This window comes from Cibotium barometz, chromosome 61 (assembly GCF_041138505.1).
Source record: "Cibotium barometz isolate CiBa-2024 chromosome 61, ASM4113850v1, whole genome shotgun sequence".
NCBI lineage: Eukaryota > Viridiplantae > Streptophyta > Polypodiopsida > Cyatheales > Cibotiaceae > Cibotium > Cibotium barometz.
In genome coordinates this window covers 31,164,852-31,177,285 of record NC_141106.1, presented here as the reverse complement: position 1 = coordinate 31,177,285, position 12,434 = coordinate 31,164,852, and the positions used below count along the sequence as shown (strand labels likewise).

At 40.6% G+C, this 12,434-nt stretch overlaps 1 protein-coding gene across 2 annotated transcripts; it reads right to left on the bottom strand.

Annotated features, from left to right (window-relative positions):
• Positions 1-253: 253 nt before the first annotated feature.
• LOC147604754 (uncharacterized) lies at positions 254-2,808 on the bottom strand. 2 transcript variants are annotated; one of them, XM_086794674.1, is made up of 2 exons: positions 2,165-2,808; positions 254-668 (listed from the first exon to the last, which is right to left on the bottom strand). In XM_086794674.1, exons 1-2 carry the CDS (start codon positions 2,745-2,747, stop codon positions 655-657), a joined length of 597 nt encoding a protein of 198 aa, XP_086650800.1. In that variant the 5' UTR covers positions 2,748-2,808; the 3' UTR covers positions 254-654. The 2 variants fall into 2 exon arrangements, with proteins under 2 accessions (XP_086650800.1, XP_086650801.1); XM_086794675.1 differs by lacking the exon at positions 254-668 and adding an exon at positions 1,324-1,737.
• Positions 2,809-12,434: the final 9,626 nt, after the last annotated feature.

Here is a 12,434-nt window from a genome sequence, read left to right as displayed (position 1 = left end):
GAAGAAAAACCAACAAGCTAGAGCTGCAAAGAAAACCAAAGAGTTGGCTAAAGAAAACCCAACAATTGTAGAGATAGCTCACAATGCGGCTGGCTGGCTCACTTGCCAACAAGAGCCACTTGGCTAATACTAAAAATCGCACGCTAATACAAATAGCCTTATCAACGAGTCCTTTTGTATCACTAAAATTAAGAAGAAAAGTAAGAGATCACATAGCAAAAATAACAATCAGTATAAAGGGACACCACAATTAAATAAGCAAGTGCTATTAAAAGTATGCAAACAAAAGTGCAGAATTAAATAAGAATATAAAGAGAAGCATTTACAAAATAACTTTTGCTTTTTAATCAAGAAGCATAGCTTCCATATCCAAGCTCCTAAGCCAATTCATTTTTTAGAGGTTGGATTTTGAATATACACAGTCAACTCAGAATCTTGCCCATTCTTTTCCAGCCTTTCTTTCTGATTTCGGCCGATCTTCTCCCCTTGGCCTTCCCCACTTGCAGCATTTGAAGCTCATGTCTCACAAACAAGAAGTCAAATGTTTAAATTTGACCTTGCCCATTTTGTGAAAGTGATGGGCTCCTTTGTAAGTAGGAAAGTGAGATTCATTATCTTGCCCAATCGACTAAGTGTAGTATAAAAAGGAGCCATTTACATAATCGAGCCTTGAGCCAATGCATGAGGGAGTTGTTAGTAAAGTAATAGAACCATTAAAATAATTTAAAGCAACTAAAAATTAAATTTCAAAGTCATGGCTTATTTGAGAGTTTGGACCTCATATTACAAGGAAAAGCACAAGTATCTTCAATTATTAGAAAAGAAAATCCACATGGGTATATCGAAAATTCAGATGTATCCACTTAAACTACTCTTCTAGATTCTAAGTAAACAGAAAATCTTCCCAACAATTGCCTTTTCCAAAAACTAGTCTTGAAAAGACACATAAGTATCCTTTATTGTATGGAACCAGAACATGCCAAGCATTTGCAGAGGCGAAAAATAGTTAAAAGAGCATTAGAAATAAAAAATCCGTAACCTTATAATGCTCGTCAAGCATGCACTTCACATTGCCAGATAAGAACCAGCCTTAGAAATCAAATTTCTAGTGTCCATGGAAGACTCAAGGACTCGCTATGTCTAGCATAATAAAAACGCCCACCATATCTACAAGTAGTGTATGCATTTGTCTCTCATCTTAGAGACATTTTTGAATAAACCACTCACAACCTCCAAAATATGCAATGACCTCGAAGAAGTAAGGATAAGAAAAAGAAAATCAGCACGACTACCTTCTGCCAATCAGACTATTTTCAAAACATATAAAGAAGTAAACCTAGCATACAAACTATGTAGCAACGTGAGTTGTCAAAAATGATAAAGCATTCCCATCAGGCCTCTTGAAAGAAAGGGGAAAAGTATGAAAATGTCCCTTCAAAATAATAAGGAGAAGATAATTTCTACACTTTATATGGCTAACCATCAAATTTAAGGGCTAGATGTGTTTACAAAACACATTATCCAAGACCCAAACATGAGAAGAGCTGATGGACGATCTTGCGCAGCCATGCCCCAGGATAAGACTTTCTGAATATTGTGAGGAGGTTAACAAGGTGTGTACACCCTGATTCAAGAATGGGTTAGGGCAATAATTTGTTATGTGCACATCAGCTAGTAAAATGGCCCTGCAGGGTCCTTTGCACCATGACTCGCCGGCCTTCTAGGCAGTTGCCTAGCCTTCGTACATAACAACACACAAGCCCATTTCAGACTTTCTATGTTTCACCAGCCTTTAATTCATGTGTCAATTATTCAATCTACACAATTGAGACAGGGCCATGAGACCATCTTATGCCCAGGCCCTATCAAAGGACATCAACCATGCCGTGTTAGGTACATCATGCATGGCCCATGTTAAAGTACATCATGCATATACCTACACAGGCCTGGCACAATGTCAGTGAGACCATCACGACGCTCTTCTCGAACTTTGCAGTAGTTTAAAAGGAGAAAGAAACTCTCTTATTATGACTGATGGAAGGAGACAAGTCTTGGGCATGTATTTGGGAAGAGGTAGGGCACTTGCATTCCTTGCACAAGAGCTTAGCACAAGAAATCACAATTCCAATGGACAGAAAGCACAGGAAAGCCAGGAGGGTCATACCATAACATGAGAGGACTCGTCCACGGCATCGATCATTCGACCGCAGGTTGTAGGCGGGCTCCTGGTCAAGGTCAAACCCTGAGCCACTGATTTTGAGCTGCTCGATCATGCTGTACACGGAGTCAGCACGCCCTTTGTTGTGGGAGAGTTCATGCCGCATGTCACTGATGCTGGAGAGCTTGTGGAGTACGGCCATTAAGGTAGAAATGAAAGTGGTGAGGGACAGTGAGATGGGGATGCGGGCATCTGCACAGGTGAGGGTAGAGGACTGTGCCACTGCAGAGAAGATGACCCCTTGGAAGACAGCAAACATGCCCAGAAGCTGGTAAAGCTCGTTCTGGCGTATGCGGTAGATCTCCTCCTGGCTGTCTGCAATCTTCCTGTACATGGCCTCCTCGTCTCTCCAGTGGTCTAGCTGCACCTGGTGGGGTATGCTGTGCTGTATGTCTTCATAGAAAGACGGGCGAGCGGAGGGCAGCCCAGACAAAGGAGACACAGGGGTTAGGGTTTCTGCAGGAGGTGTGCCTGAGTGGCTATGGTGATGAGAGCTCAATGAGGGTAAAGGAGACAGAGTGCTAGCCATATCGGCAGGTTTCACGAGAAAGGAAGGCCCTGGTGCAGATTTGCCGCCCCCGCCCCCTTCCCCCTCCACCCACCCACACACACACACACACACACAGCCCAGGTCAATTGTAGGCCACTTCACACACGGCCTAATTTGAAATAAGACCATTTACCCTCTCCAAATTAGCATAAGAAAATGAAGACCTTGAAAAGCCAAGAGCTTGTTCTCATGCCCATTACCATCACTCTCCACCTCCATCTCTACTGTTGCCTCATCACAACACACCGGGACCAGAGGAGCTCCATGACCGTCTCCACCACCATCTTACCCTTTGCCCTCATAAACCTTTCCGAGCCATGGCTCACATCCCTATCAGCCATTCTCATTGTCTGCTACATTGCTATGTTATAGCATGCCACCAAATCACGTCATCACACACTCCTCATAAAATCGAGCTCTACAAGTTAACATTTACTAGTTGAAAACCGTTGCTAATTGTGCATGGTAGCATAAATTTACAACGAAGTCGAACAAAGTTTTCAAGGGGCATACTCACAGTGTTTATTCACGGCCCTTTAATTTGTGTTTTCATACAATCTCACATGGATGGGTAGACATATGTAGCACAATGTGTTACCCGCTGTCATGAAGGCATGTCTACACACCAAATGTATTTATGGATGTTTACATGCCTTCTTTGCTCATCTATATAGGGATAAGGTGTTTACACACCGTCCTTGCTCATCTATGTGGAAGCTTGATGAAGGTATCCACTTGCACAACAACTAGGGGACTTTTTCATAATTCCCATGAAAAAAAGCACATAATATGAAAACTCTTATATATAGCACAACTTAGGTTCACATGCTAACATATCTTTGAGATAATTGTTACGCATTTTGCTCGTATTTTGAAAGTCCAAAGATGGTAGCAAAATAATTTCTCGATGGGCAATTGTAAGTGTGTGTGTGTGTGTGTGGTGTGTGGTGTAAGAGGATACAATGGGCAATTGTAAGTGTGTGTGTGTGTGTGGTGTAAGAGGATACAATGGGCCATGCAAGTTGTGTACATGTGTGTGTGCATGGAGGGGTGAATGTTATTAGGCAACTATACTCTAGTTTTAAGAACGATAATCAAAAGATAAGAATAATTAGTAGCAATGAATATGTATAATATCAAGTTGGATTTTAACATTCTATGATTTTTCAATTTACATATGAAGTCACCATAGCTACCATCCTCTCTTTTCATAAGAATCTCTTGTCCAAGTTTGATTTTCCTCACTTATATACTCATTGTAGGTCTTTGGGACACATGGATGGGGAATTGAGACATTTTATAATTGAGCCAATCTACCATCGTAGGTCTTTGGGGCACATGGATGGACACATTTTATAATGATGGCACCTATCATAAAATAGTCCATGGACAATAAAGATTGTACTAGAAAAGAAGAAAATCAACATCGAGGAACTTTTATATATTAACTAATTCAATATTCATGTAATAGACTAACACTTAACACTTTATATCACTTAGCATTCCCACTAATATGAGTTTGATTAACTGCTCACTCGTTATAAAGGAGAACTTGTGACAACTCATGAGATCATCGATGATCACCAAAAGAACAGTAAGAAATCTACTTCATAAAGATAAAGTAAATAAATTTGAGATGTGGATGTAGTAAAGCTTTACACGGAGGTAAGAAAAGGTGTTGTACTCCATTATATCATTCCTTAATATGTGGCCCCATGAAAGTTGGGTAGATTCTAATAAATATGTCCCATTCAATTTAAAATTTACTACAATTTACGAAAAGTTAAGGTTCTCAAGTTTAACTAACCTTAGTTTTTTTAATGTGCTAAAAAAGGAAATCCCTAGGTTTTTGAAATTTGTTTTGCCACATATCCATCTCTCCCTCCCTCTCCCTGAAAAAGCAGTGCTCTCTCTCTCTCTCTCTCTCTCTCTCTCTCTCTCTCTCTCTCTCTCTCTCTCTCTCTCCGTATTAAAAAATATATTTCTCACCAGGTGAAAGTATTTGGTTTTCATTTGCCAAGATGGCAACCATGAGAGTTGTTATTGTAGTGGCTATGTCAAAAAAGGTTGAATTTTGCATTAGATGGATGTAAAGAATGTATTCTTCAATGGTGAGTTGTAAGAAGAAGTATATTTGGACCAGCCACTTGGTTATGAGGATTTGAGTCACCCAGATTATATGCATAGGCTACGTAAACCCTTATATGGCTTGAAGTAGGCACCAAGAGCATGACATAATAAGATTACACAACATCTTATCACCATTGACCTTCATATGGCAGATACTGATCATTCACTCTATGTGTGAAAGAGTGATAAGGAGATTACGGTCATCACTATCTATGTTGTTTTAGGTGACAATGAAGAGGAAGTTGAGAATGTAAAGAGTCTTCTCAAGAAGAAGGATTTGGGTGAGCTGAGATACTTTCTTGGCATTGAGGTCATCAGGATGCCTAAGGGCACATGGCTATCTCACAAAGATAGTATGCACTAGACATGTTATCTAAATATGGTATGGCAAGCTAAAAGTAGCTCATAGTTTCCTTGTCAAGTACTGAGGCAAAGTACATGGGTGCTACGATAGACAGCATGTGAGGTAGCTTGGTTACGTAAGCTACTTGGAGATTTGGGGCTGCATGTGGACAAGCATGTTATCAAATATTGTGCGACCTTAATGGCATATAGTTGTGTTTCATGTGCAGACCATAGATCCATTTATCACTTCATCAGAGAGAAGGTCGTGGGTAGGAGATGTTGATATCGTGTACGTCAGCACAGAGGAGCAGGTAGTTGACATTTTCACCAAGGCCTTAGGACTAGAGAAGCTTCCCAGATTCCACACTATGCTTGGAGTCTTAGAGAAAGAGTTGAGCTTAAGGTGGAGTGTTGAGATGTCAAACTCAACACGAGTTGTCACTCATGATATTCCTGGGTGACGGTTTCATCTTTACACCACTGGTGTGTTTGGTAGCTATTGACAGAATCTTTGCCAGTGATTCTCTAGCTGGACTACACCTACCTAGTCCAACTGAGTTATGGCATACTTATCTTACCACCTCACCTATTTAGCATGTTCACATTATGGACCGCTTATACGTATGTAGTACTCTAGTCCTTATTTTGGTTTTCAATAATCTTTTGTAGACCTCTTTTGAGAGCAATAAGAAGAAGAAGATTTCAGTCTTTGTGTGTCTTATCCATTGTTGTGTGAGTGTGTATGTGCTTGTGAGGGCTCAAGCTCTCTCTCTCTCTCTCTCTCTCTCTCTCCTCCCCCAATCTTTGTGTGTGTCTTATCCATTGTTTGTGTAAGTGTGTATGCGCTTGTATAAGGACTCAAGCTCTCTCTCTCCCTCTCTCTCTCTCTCAATCTGTGTCTTATCCATTGTTTGTGTAAGTGTGTATGCGCTTGTAAGGACTCAAGCTCTCTCTCTCTCTCTCTCTCTCTCTCTCTCTCTCTCTCTCTCAATCTTTTCACATGTAGTAGGCAATCTACCTCTATAACTTGCATAAGGAGGAGCATGGTACTCACCCATAACCTTTATCCTCATGTGCTAGACTCATCACGTAGGCAATTATCATTCATGAGAGATCCCTCTTTGATCACATAAGGAGGAGCATGGTACTCACCCATAACCTTTTGCCTCATGTTCCAAACACATCACATAGGCAATTATACTTCATGAGAGAGATCCCTCTTTGATCACATAAGAGACATGTGCATGACCAACCATTAATCCAGCCCATAAATTGCTAAAATCAGCATCCATATCTTACTATACATCACACATGGTAGACAAGTCCTCATGTGAAGCAACCAAAACTACAGCAACAAAATGTTTCCTAGATAATGTATCTTCCACTCGGGGAGTTCAATACATATATAAACCTACTATATCACATGCGTTTAAGGACTATATCTAAAACTCCTTATCTGTAGATTTTTTATATTTAAAACTAACCCTTTTTCAATACAAATCTATATTTTTTTTTTCCAAAATCCTATCAATGGCACCCTTTTGTACCTAAATTTCTCTCAAAAAAGTAAGTAAAAATTGTTCTTCTTTTGAACTCAGGTGATAGGCTACATACTTTATAAGTGAATCCCCCAAGATCTTCCACTACATTCTTCTTCTCTAGAGTGTGCACAATGTGAAAATGAAGCATAGATATGATATTTACCATCCTCATTTACTTCTCAAATAGCTTTGTTTACATGAGAAAATTTTGCCAACTTTGGTGGTGGTTGGACTTGATTATGAAATTAGCCCAAAGAAGGTATTATTTCCATATCTTCAAGGTATGAATTACATCTAAGAGCTCTTTCTCAAAATTCATTGCATGTCCCTCCTAATTTAGGATATCCCCTATGCTTTTTCCAAATGCATCACACTCCATAGCAAAAGCCTTTTGCAAGTCTGAAATTACCAACACCGGTCCATTAATGAGTGCAACCTTAATATTCATCGGATGCTCATTTGGACACTATAGGTCTTCCTCTTAGTTAATTCATGTAATGCCATGGAAATCCATGAAAAATATCTAATGGACTATTGACACAGCATAAGCATAATCCAAGGAGGCTATGGACCTTATGTACATATGTCATAATTCTAGATTGCATCTATCTTTATGGGGTCCATTTGCACATCGTCCTTTGATGCAATGTGCCCCAAGTTATGTACTCGCTCTTTTTAGCATTGATGTAGTGCTTTTCATTATGAATTTCTTGAAAAAAATATGGCCAAATGAGCTCTATGTTCCTCTTCGTTCTTGGAAAAATACTAGTGTGTCGTCAAAGAAAATACTAGGGAATTTCTAATGCTCATGGAATATGCAATTCATCGTACGATTAAAGGTATCCAGGGCATTTATGAGAAAATGGAATCACTAAGTACTTATAGAGTTCAAAAGCTATTTGGAATGTTGTCTTGTGTAGTACATTTTGGGGAACTGCCAAAACCTAGATCAATGTGGCTAAAGAAAGCCAATCCATCTAATTTATCAAGATTGCCATCTATTCCTAGATCAAAATCAATTCTTGATTTTGTTAGCTTGTTTAAAGCCCAGTGAGATCCACGCATGTTCCGAAGGACCATCCTTCTTTTGTACTAGAAGATATGGAGTAGAATGGTGAAGAGCTTGATTGAACCAAACCCTTCTCTAATAGCTCATTTACTTGCTTCATAATATCTTCTTGTCATGTGTTATGTGGGCATGTTAGGAAGTGAGCTACTAATTGGCACCAAGTCTATGCAATCATCCTTTGGTCTTTCAGGATTTCTCTCTCCTAGCAAGACATCTACAACACAATATCTGAAACCATGATTTAGAAAATTGAGCCTATCTTATGTGAGAGTGTCCATGTATACATCACTATGTTCCTACATTGTCAAACAAAAAGCAAGTACGCAAAACACCATTTTTTATTGCTTTATTTATTTGGATGTGTGATACAATTGGGATAGAATTCACCTTTTTCCGCATCAATAACATGCATGTGGCCCTTATGCATACATAAAAGTGATCTTGTTCATCTTGTATTCTTTATGGGGCCCAAGATGATGATGCCATAGCTTTCCAAGCAACACATCACATCCATTTAATGGTGCAACCAAGAAGTTCTCATGGTCTAAATACCCTATATGCACACACAACTTTCCTATAATTGGAGTTACATGAACCTCCTTGCCATAAATGGAGTTACATGCACCTCCTTGCTATAAATGGAGTTACATGCACCTCCTTGCCATAAATGTGGCCTCTGCTTCAATTTGGGGTCCCAAGTTCCCTACATCACCGTCCTTACACAAAGATGAAATTATCTGTAACACGATCATTAAACATGAAGAAACATGAAGAGAGTAGGTTGATCCTTGATTTGTCCCTCTCTTTGCCTTCATGTTTCGTATTATCTTGCACATCGTAAATTGCTTGTACACTCACTTCTGGTGCCTTCTTGTCATCCTTCTTCTTGCCTTGTGGGCACTCTCTAAACATGTGATCTTTGCTCCCAAATTAAGAAGCACTTCCCCTCTCTAGCATATTGGTGTCTTTTCTCCAAAGTCACCCCAAACCTATGCCACTTATTTTGGGGTTGTCATTAGCAAGGATTTTTTTGAACTTTAACCCCACTTATGGCCTCTTTTGGGTCCTATTAGTTGGATGTTGACATTTTTGTAGGTTTAGGAAAACCCCCTCTTTGCCCTTGTAGCCATGCTGATCCTTGTTAGATTAATTTATCTTTTGCTCTTGGTATAGTAAGAGTAGACACTATGAGCTGTAAAGTATGGCTTAAGTGCAATTCTTGCCCTGATGATTGGTGCAACCCAACTCAAACTTTTTCTTCTTCTCTTTGTCACTAACATGTATGGAAGGTGAGAACTCCAAGAGAACCTTCCAAATATTTGTGACATAAACATGCACAATCTCGTTGTTCTTTTGATCTATCTTGTCTCACTTGTTGATGATCATCTTCATGGCATTTGGAGAGGCAAGAATTGTGCATAGAACCGTTCTTAAACTTATCCCCAGTACTAATGGTATGGCTTAAAAGCTTTTCCCAGAGAAAGCTTTTCTAAAATCCACCAATTGTTGCATGTGGTGTAGATGCATGGTGAGAAGTCATCAATGTAACCTCTTCCTTATGCACACAAGACTTGAGCTTCTGAGAGGTTGGAACCCTTATATTCAACCCCATGGAGGGTTCTTGAAACACAATTCACTTGCATCTCCTTCTTCAACATCACCCTTGCATATGAGATAAGAAAGATCCAATTCTCTTAGTTTGAAACCATTCTCCTTTGCCATGGATTAAAAAGTAGTGTCAACCATAGATTTGACCTTCTTGTCCATCTTGGGTTACAAAACTTCCTACAAAAACTTTAGCTCATCTTCCTTGGCTTTAAGAAGCTTTTGCATATGATCAACTTTAGCCTGAATCACATTGGGCTCCCCATCTTGCACTTTCTCCTGCCAAACGAGATGACCACGATTGTCTCACTAATACCAAGTAGCTTTTACATATGATCAACTTCAGCTTGTATCACATTGGGCTCCCCATCTTGCACTTGGTATTAGTGAGATGATTGTCTCACTAATACTAAGTTTGGATCACGTGAAACATAAGCATGCATGTGTACTACTAGAATGCCCTTTGGAAATGGGCATTTCCTCACCCCTTGCTTGGCTGTCTATATAGTAAGGTGCACTATTTACAGAATATCCAAGCCCACAAGATCGTTTCCCCACCCCCACTAAGTAGAAAGAAACAAATATGCTTTGTTCACCTGGATGGGTGTGAATGCTCTTGAACACTCTTTGTAAATAGTTAATGCTATATTCACATTTGGATGGGTGTGAATGATCTTGAACACTCTTTGTAAATAGTTAAACACTTAAACACTTCATTTTAATGGAGCAACACAAGACAAGGTGCAAAGTTGAAAATGAGTTTGTATAACTTGGGCCGGAAACCCTGCCCCCTCAATACTCATTATTGGGGTGTTTAATTTATGCAAAGTTCCATGAGGCATTCATGCTAGATTTTGCATGAACAAACTATGAAAACATGTTACCAAACAAGAATATCAGTGTAGACTTTTGGAGCAAATTTTTTATTGTAGTACATTCTTGTGGAAGAAAGAGCATATTTATTCTAGGACCATGCACATCAGCTATTGGCCTGACAAGTGGACCAAAGTGAGACAAGTGGCGTGACACTTGTTAGAAAGTGGATCAAAGTGAGACAAGTGGCCTCACACTTGTCACTTCACCTATTGTGTGGCTCTCCACTTGTCATTGTAGCCTTCTCTTGCCATTTTAGCTTATGGGAGGCCCAAATGTATAAATTGGAGCCCTCTCTCTTCATTAATAGAGGCTCTCTTGCTGCATACTAGCCTCTACCACCATTATAGGCTGCCCTAATGATGGCTACTCTCTTTCTCTCTCTCTTGAAGGCTGCCCATGAAGAATACCGGCTGTTGGGGACTGTTTTGGAGGCTTCCATCGTGAAGAAATACTGAAGGCAAGGGTATTCAATCATTTATTATGATTTTTAGCCATTATACTTGTTGTACCAACATTTGTACTTGTTGTACCTGCTATACCAGCCACCGTACTGGCTGTACCAACCACCGTATCGATTGTACCAACCATTGTACCAGCTGTACCAACCACTGTACCCACCGTACCGGTTGTACCACCGTACCGGTTGTACCAACCACAGTACCAGCTGTACCAACCATTGTACCTGCTGTACCTACTATACCAACCATTATACCGACTGTACCAGCCATTGTACCTGCTGTACCGGCTGAATGGAGAGTGGTACTTGCTGTACCAACTCTATTACATGAAGACCCGTGGTTTTTGGGGAAGAATCAGTACCCACACGGAGGTATATGGATTATGTTGTTGGCTCGGCATTTCTACAGCCTATCTTCTGGCTTAGTTGCCTCGTGTTGGGCTATGTTGTTATGGCATTTGTATATGGATAATTCGGCATCTCCCATGGGGAGAGTAAGGCCCTCAAAGCTTATACATGATATTGATCTCCTTGGGTAGTAAAATATTCCAAGGGGGGGTCGGCCCATTCTTGCCTCTATGTGGTGTCACATGTGCAAGATCCATTTTTAGCATTTGTGGATGTTTTTGTTACCATATTATAGTAGTGATGTGTGTGAACACACTTAGGACCGCCGGGGCACTTTTTCCCTCACTAGGAGGTTTTTTCCCCCGTGCATTGTATATACGCCCATTATCTTCTAGGGCTTGTGATCTTTCATTTTGGCACTCATAATACACTACTGTGTTGTGCTCAAGCTTCCTCATCTTCTTGAAGTTGTGTGTGCATTCCTGCAACCCTAATTCCAACAATTGGTATCAGAGCAGGCTTCCTCCTCTCGGGCAGCATCACCGGCACCTGCCGCTTCATCTCCTCCGATTGCGACGAGGTTTCACGAGCGTCTGCAGGTTAGTATATGCCGTGGGCTTAGTTTTTTCGCCCTCCGTTTTTGCATTCCAAGTACTGCGCAGGCAAAATCGTCCTACTGTGCAGATTTTCTGTCAAGATTAAAATCTGCAGGACAGGTGCCCATTCGTCTATTTTGGGCTGTGCTACATAGCACAGGTCAATTTTATACAGGTTTGCCTCTTACAGACAGCATTTACATCTAGTAGTACAGTCATTGGCCATGGCTGACAACAATGATGTATTCCGCATGTTGGCTGCTGAGGATAAGTTGGATGGCACCAACTATCCATTGTGGGCATATATGATGCGACATGTATTGGTAGCAAAGGGGTTATGGAACATTGTGCAGGGTATTGATGCACGTCCTATTGTGGCTGGGAATGCTGCAAACACATCAGAAACAGGTACTGTTGATGATGGTGCAGGCACAAGTGCTGTAGCAGCTGTTCGAGAACCACCACTTTCAGCAGAGCAGATTCGTTGGGATGGTAGAGATGCGCAGGCTCATGCCTTGATTGCGCTGTCTGTCAAACGTACCATTATCCCACATATTCGCTCCTGCAGGACTTCTAAGGATGCTTGGGATGTACTTGCCACATTGTATCAGGCAAGAAATGAGGCTCGTGTTGCTTATCTCCGAAAACAGTTGGAGAGTGAGCATATGAACGAAGGTGATTCTATGGATAGCTTTTTGA